The 7,681-nt window shown below is 39.3% G+C and overlaps 1 protein-coding gene across 1 annotated transcript in view; it reads right to left on the bottom strand.

The window, feature by feature from the left end:
* Window positions 1-641: 641 nt before the first annotated feature.
* Window positions 642-7,681, bottom strand: part of olfml3b (olfactomedin-like 3b) — a 21,908-nt gene continuing 14,868 nt past the window's right edge. The window contains exons 2-4 of the mRNA XM_046029482.1: window positions 5,924-6,049; window positions 4,756-5,041; window positions 642-3,347 (exon numbers count right to left, since the gene is read on the bottom strand). Coding sequence (XP_045885438.1) covers window positions 2,563-3,347; window positions 4,756-5,041; window positions 5,924-6,022 — 1,170 coding nt within the window. The 5' untranslated portion in view covers window positions 6,023-6,049 and the 3' untranslated portion in view covers window positions 642-2,562. The remainder of the gene's footprint in view (window positions 3,348-4,755; window positions 5,042-5,923; window positions 6,050-7,681) is intronic.

Raw genomic sequence — 7,681 nt, forward strand, 5'->3', positions numbered from 1 at the left:
TGTTTGTTCAGGCGAGGATTATTTTGGTGTTAAGTTTGCACCACAGCTGCTTCGTTTGAAGGGTCGGCATACTGAAATGTGTTTTCTTCTGTCTGGAGCCAAGTGGAACAATGATGTCAAGTAGTTTCTGAAATACCAGAGTCAAATGCTGTCTCACATTGTTAAATTCAATTACTGTTACACTTCATTAATCTTTGGCCAGGCCCTTTCTCCAGCCGGTGCCTCGTCAGACTCCATTCATGAGTTTGAGGGATGGCTTTGTTAACCTGGTTAGCTTTTAAAATAGATGGCCTAATTTTCTCCTGTGTTAAAGCCTCTAGAAGTAACAGCTTAATATGTGTCATTTGAAATGTAGCGTGTGAGAGTCAAATTATGTGAAGGTAAAAAAAATATAACAATTTAGGTGTTCAAATTATAGAAGGTTTAGACAAAAGTTACGATTTAATTGATTGCAAGATGAAAATGTTCAAGTATGTATTAAAAGTAAATAATGAATTTGGGGTCTGAGGTTCAGCTCTGGATGGCATGATTTCTCACACTCATTTAATAGCTTAATGACCTGCAAGTGGGGGGAAAAAGCACCCCAGAACAGTTGAAGCAAAAACTCCGCTCCAACAAAATACAACCAATCAACCAGAAGATTTCCAACTAAATGAGTTTTTATTAGTCGCGCCATAGATGGACGTCAGTCAGTACAGTTCACCTTCAAGAAACAAGTGTGAAAGATGTACAGTGGAAGGAAGAATCACAAAGAAAGCAATGATGTGCATTGTCAGTGTGTTTTTCAATAATACCACTTGGGGGCGCCAAACTCTATAATGTTTATATTGTACACATAGTGGCTTTAATATATTTGTAAGTCCTGTACATAGAAAAAGACTCCTTGAGTTAACAGGTGTTGAGTTGACATTTATTTTCAGGAAGAGGAATAGAAGATTGTGGGGTAATAAGCATATAAGCAAACATTAAGAAATAGATATGTTTAGATATAAATATAAATTAATAATCAATTGCATTATATGAGCGGCATAATTCAAATAGTGGTGTTCTTTGTTAATTTTGGTGATTTCATTTAGTGAAAAGTTTACCACCACAAAATGATTAGGTGCTGGACTTGTGGGAAACGTGCACATAATGCATAAACAGAAATATAACAGTGCTAGCCAGCTAGCTGTTTCTCACGCGTCCTAATATCCAAGTTATATTCATTGCAGCTCTGAGGTCGCCTGCCATAGTGCCAACATTGTTGTGGTTGCATTATAAGTGTATAACACTAAAAATGTTTTTTGATTATGAGATTGTTAGTTTTTTGTCAATCTGTAAACTAGAAATTTGTAATGAAATTTGAGGCATAAATAAAGAAAAAATTACTTAATGTTATCTTCTGAACTAAGCATAGCCTTTTATATAATATAATAAATGTTAAATACTGACTAGTTCACCAACACTAAAGCCTGCGTTCAGACAGAGTTATTATAGATGCTACACATGCTGTTACTTTATCTTTGATTCCCTATAAATCCCTGTTTCCTAAACTCAGGGGCTTCCCCCGGGGGTGAATGAGTGCAGGAGGGCACACGTGAACGGGGAGGAGGGAGACCTAAGGTTGAATTAAACTGAACAACAAACAAGAGTGCTTTCATGCGCTCTGTTATGCAATGTTACCAAGATTACGTTACGAATTACGTGCTCAGACAGCAAAACGACATGTAGCGTGGTCTGGTAAATTATGCTGATTTAAAAACATGTTGTCATGATGTATCTATATTTGTAGCATGAACAAAAAGAAGCAAGTCACACCTTTAGAAGCAGGAAGTAGCACAGGAGATCACAGGTCAGGACAGTAAGTTGATGTGCCAGTAGACACAGAAATGACATGCAGAAGTGCAGTGCAGTCAGATTAGAAACGTGTTTGTCAGCAATGAGAAACTGTGCCTCAGATAAAGAGAACATATAATACCTTTACAAAATTAGAAATTTACCTAACATTGACATCTGAAAGTGTGTAAAAGTATACAGATATAATTCAGCACTTTTCCTCCTTTTTAGGCTTTTGGAGATTCAGACTTACTAGTGATATTGTATGTTCAGCCAATTTACTACAAATAATCAATACTTAATGTCACTGCTGTCTATTTTACATCGTATGTTGGAGTGTTTGCAATTTTTTAATGTATTTCTCCTACCCCCGTTGTTGTCCATTCATTTCCGTATGGTAGGAAAATCAAGTTCCTCGTTTAATGTGTAGTATGTAACTTTTCAAATAAGCCTGGCCTTAAACTGATACACCACATCACAGCAATGAAACTGAAAAAAAGACAGAAAGACCTGAGGGTCACTGGATTACATAGTTAAAGTGAGTGTCAGGAGTCTGCTTGTTAATTTTTATGCCGTAGGAGAACCAGTGACAAATTACACAATCTACAGCAAGCATTAGAAATGGTCTGCAGGGATATAAAGTGCACATGATTTGTAGTTAAGGAGCTAAAACACTGGTATAGTACTGATATTGGGTTTGTGTTTGTGGAAGTTGTGGGAGGATGGTGCAGTGCATTATTTAGCTCAAATTTCTAGTTTCTTTTTCATGACAAGCTTGTACAGGATCTGGTAGCCATCATCCCAGGCATAGAGCAGCTGCTCCTGTGGGTTGTACTTCAGACTGGAGTGGGCTCCGTAACGCTTTGGAAAGTAAATCAGTGGTGCGTCTTCGTTGGTCACCATGTCATTGACATCAAACACACACTGGACACGAGAGCGACCCGGCTGCTGGGTGTTGTACACGACATATAAAGTGCCACAGATTATGAACGCTGCCTCTGCGTTCTCTCTCGGACAGTTTGTGTCCCACATTTGCTCGATGTCCAGCGAGTTGGTGTCCATTTTAGCCAAAGAGATGTGCCTCTCGTTCTGCCGTGTGGCATAAATGGCCCACAGGCCTTCCTCGTCCACAGCCAGGTCCATCACTGTCTCGGGGGTCAGGCCGTACACCGAGACATGGTCCTGCACTGGAAACACTGCAGTGTCTGTCACAGAGTTGTTCTTCATGTCATATTTAACCACCATTATCTCTTCAACCTGATTTATATAGTACACGTTACTGTTGTAGACAACGTGTCCTGTTCCCCTCCAGGCCGACGGCAGCTTCAGGTTGTTGGACAGTGACATGCCCAGCGAGCGGGTGAAGTCTTGCACAGAAGAAAACTCATGGACAGTGTCTTCATTTGTCCCGTTAAAAATATAGACCTTCCCAGAGCCGCTGCTGGTGTCTTTGGTCCACATGCCCTTTGGCCCTCCAACTCGCTTCAAGATCTTCATGGCTTTTATGCTGGAGATCATGTCGCTGCAGTCTGAAAATGAGAGTGACATGCTAACAATGTTTACATGTTGATGTCATGTAAATATACAGCCCGTTGTCAAGGTGTTAAATACTGACGAAAGGGTGACAAAGCGTCTTTAATTGATGCACTGAGATGAGAATGTGTTGAAATATTTTAGAACTGTTTTTAAAGGAATAACTCAGTATTTTACAAAATACATTTATTCGCTTTCCATCAAGAGTTAGACAATAAGATCAATGCCACTCCCATATCTGGCTGTTCATTGCTAGACAAGAGACGGTTAGCCTAGCTTCTTGTCGTCACTGTGAGGTTGCCAAAAAGACACGAGAGACTCCAGGAAGGTCACTGCTCCCAGCCAACAAGTAGTATAGCATATTGAACTACAACCAGTTGATTTTCGAGTACAGATTAAACACAAGAAAAATAAAATGTTAATTAGCAAGTTTAGAGGTGCTGGTAGGTGGAACCTGTTACCTTTGCACAGAGCCAGGCTAGCTTTTTATTCCTGTTCCCAGTCTTTATGCTAAGCTAAGCTAACCTGCTGCTGGTTCCAGATTCATATTTAACTAACAGACCTGAAAGTGATATCGATCTTCTCATCTAGCTCTTTGCATGAAAACAAATAAGTGCATGTCCCAAACTGTTAAACTACTCTACTTTAAGTCATGTGGTGACAAGGTCAAGTCAAGTACTTGAGGATCCCCATGTTTGTAAGTTAATTCTGAAACAACTCAAGTCTGAAGACTACAGCTCTAAGAAAAGTTGGACGATGATGAAAAGTAAAGCTTTTTTTGCTTCATTTGTTCATAGTATATAGCTGACAAATTAAATAAAAGGCCAGCAATGTCAGTCCCCCCCTAAATTGTGTTGAAATGTGTTGATTGTGAAGGCCATAGCATGTGATTTACATTATTATGACACTCATCAAAACATTTACTGACCGCTTGTGCCATTTATGGAAATATCTGCATTTGTTATGTTTCTCCACTAATTGATTTATTTTGTCCTTTTTTCAGGGGCACTGTAGTTTACATTAAATCAATTTCACATAGGCTGACCTGCTGCCCTAAATACCAACTGGAGCACCAAATGTGTATCAATCCGCTAGTTAAAATAGTCCCTGAAAAATGCACTTTTTTCTCCTGTTTGAGCCACATTTGCTAAAATCTACAGTGCCCATCTGTTTTAGGACATCGCTTAGCATTTTCTAAAAGTCAAACTACGAATTTATTTGCAAGTGTTTTTTAAGGAATTATGTCTTCAGTAGAAACAAACGGATCTGAAGCTAAGAGACACAGACAGGTTGGGGAGTCCGAAAGTATTAAGAGCCGGACTAACGCATTGTAAAATACAGTGTTCATTTTCATAAGCGTGTTGTCTTACTAATCTAATGCAATTGAAGCACACCACATCTCACCTGATAGTTTTGAATACTTGGCCTTCTGCTTCTCCTTTACCAGCGTCACTTCCTGCTCTATCAGTTTGTCATCCACATCAACACATGGCTGGGCTCCATTCTGAGTCTCCAGGTAGTCCAGCTCACGCTCAACCCGGTCCACCCGGGTACCCACGCTGTCCAGATTCATTCTCAATGCCTCTTTCTCTTTATCCAGGTTCTCCAGCTGGGAAACCATTTGTTGCTTCAGCTCCCGCAGCTCTGAGGCATAGCGGGCGGTCTGTTCATGCCACAGAGAGATCCGGTCCTGTTTTAAAAGAAGGGGACAAAGATTAGTAGTTTCTTTATTTATATCTGCAGTTTTACACAAACATACATGTTCACACTTTTTTTCATGCCACCTATTTGAGCAATACAAAGATATTTGTTTTACAGGAGCTATAAATGCATTCCTAAAAAGCTCTGAAAAGGCCATAATTTTCTGTTCTTTTACAGCTAAGTAAATAGACTGGGACAGAAGGGCATAATAAGTAGGAAACTCATCCTCAAACAAACAACCAGGTTTAGCCCACACGTGGCAAGTATCCACCCTGCTCAAATGTCTTTTAGCAAAACATTAAATCCTGCTAGCTCACTCTGTAATAGAACCTGACCTCTGACCTTGCTGTGGAGGAGAAAAATAAAAAGGGATTTACCATACAGGTGATCAGTAAAGTCTGACACTATGTTACAGAGCAGCACAGAAACCGAGGGATGTGGATGGATAATGTTTTAAGGGAGTTTTGTTTAATAAACGACTATAAACCTAATATGAAAATGTTTTATATTTAACACACAAACCACAGTATTAAAATAGAATAACTGAATGAATGGGGAGCTATTTATCCATCACAAGAATAAGTTTCCACACAGGCAGGAAATTCTCTTGAAGGTGGCACACGTTAGTTAAAAGTTTTATATGCATTGTGTCATTTTTTAAAATCTCACTTTTTAACTGCATTTTAATCTCAGTTGCTTTACCCAGACGACAAGCTCATAATCCCTATACATTTCAGAGAGACGTATTTCCAGCATTTTCCTCAGGATTTGTCCACATCTGTATTCCATTGCTTTTGCCCTGTCCCTGGAAGTTTCCTTCCAGAGGGACTCTGGAGCACAGGGCTCGGCAGGGAGGTAAAGGAAGTCTTACCTCAATAGCAAGCAGCCTCCGCTCCAAGTAGTCAATCAGTGCTTGGTGCTGAGCGGTGGCAAAGCAGGCCAAAGTAACCAAGACAACAAGTCCTCTCATTTTGGGTCAGCTCAGTCTCTTTAGGTCCTGTAAAAGTTTGACTGGAGTTCAGTGAGAGAGTATGGACGAGCCAGCAGATTCCCAGAGGTGGGCTGGAATGTTTTACTAAGCTGTTTGGGAGGAGCCAAAAACATCTGGTGTAGATGGAAGCGTACCGTCTCTAAGAGACACAAGACAGTGGTTTTTATTGTTACTTTAGCTTTTACCTGATTGACAAATTGAACCCCCTCTCCCACAAAAATATAGTCTGATGTTTAAATGTATGTATGGCTTTGAAGGGGTAGGAAGGTTTTGGGGTTTTTTTAACGCAGGGTATTAATGTGGCACAGGACCACAAGTTACGTAGGAGGAAGTGTAATGTGAGTGGGACTCAAGACCAGTGAGGCACAGTACTGTACTCCTGAATTAAAGGGAAGACCATGGATTTTAATTAACAGGCAATTCATATGAAATGAAACCTCAAAAATTAACAATTGTAAAAACGGTACATATGAAATGAATCTTTACAAATTGTGTCCAAAAACACAACCCCATATCACAAGAAACAGGAAGTATCACATGTCATTCAAAGGTTTCACAGCTATACATTTTTCTGTGGAGCATCTTAACATCCTTAACCGCTCACTAAACACGCAAAGGGGTGAAGTTCAAGTGAAGTATGTTTTGAACTCTCCCCCTGGTTCTTACCTCTAAAACCATCTATAATAAATCTGGAATCAAACTAAATATAAGTCATTCCTGTTATTATATATATAACAATGCTGTTACACCAAAATACAACAGCAGTGAATAACCTCGATTATCCGTCTGATGTAACAAACTATGAGCCCTTACGTAAATTACGTAAAATGTATTAGACAAAGTGGTGGACTGGAAAAAATCTATTTATAATCACAATAATATATGAAACTTATGTAAGAAGTTTCTTTCAGAATTCCATTCATTAGTTGTGTGTTTTCTGGTTACGTTACAGCAGCGTCTGCTGTGTTTTTCAGCTGTCCCTGTGCACAGGAAGAGTAGTAATAATAGGCTTATGTATATCATAACAAAACAGTAGTTAGGGTGGCTAGTGGTGAGTTACTGGGGAAATAGTGTGAATACTGTATTGGGTCTCACTCGCAATTATAAGACCACCTTGCTATACAAAGGTCAGTAATGACATCACTACACACCTTTTTCAGCAGGGTTTGTTTCACTGTGTTTTTCTATTTAGTTCTAAAACTGTGTTCATGCTATGATTAATAGCATAATGCTCTTACTGTCCTTTTGAATTTTACAGGTTTGTGAGTCATTTATTTTTTCAAACTACATGACATAATTTCCGGTGGAGACCCATTTTTGATGTAAGAAGTTTTTTAATATGTACATTTGCTTTAACTAGTACAGTCTGTCTTTCATTCATGCTCTCTCTTATGTGAATTGCAACCTGTGCATCTGAAATGGTATATTGATTTTGCAAACCAAAACAGTATTTTCGCGCCTGTACGAAGAAATGGACAAAGGACTTTGCATTTTCATATTTTCAGGACTAGTGCAGCATGTCTGCCTACACACGGCCCATCTGCACTATCACCACTGACAGCATGACTGCTTACATCCTCATAATATCCCTAACTATTGCAATCAAACCAGGAACTGTTTGAGATTCAAAAAGATGGT

The sequence above is a fragment of the Micropterus dolomieu genome, linkage group LG18 (genome assembly GCF_021292245.1).
Source record: "Micropterus dolomieu isolate WLL.071019.BEF.003 ecotype Adirondacks linkage group LG18, ASM2129224v1, whole genome shotgun sequence".
Classification (NCBI taxonomy): domain Eukaryota; kingdom Metazoa; phylum Chordata; class Actinopteri; order Centrarchiformes; family Centrarchidae; genus Micropterus; species Micropterus dolomieu.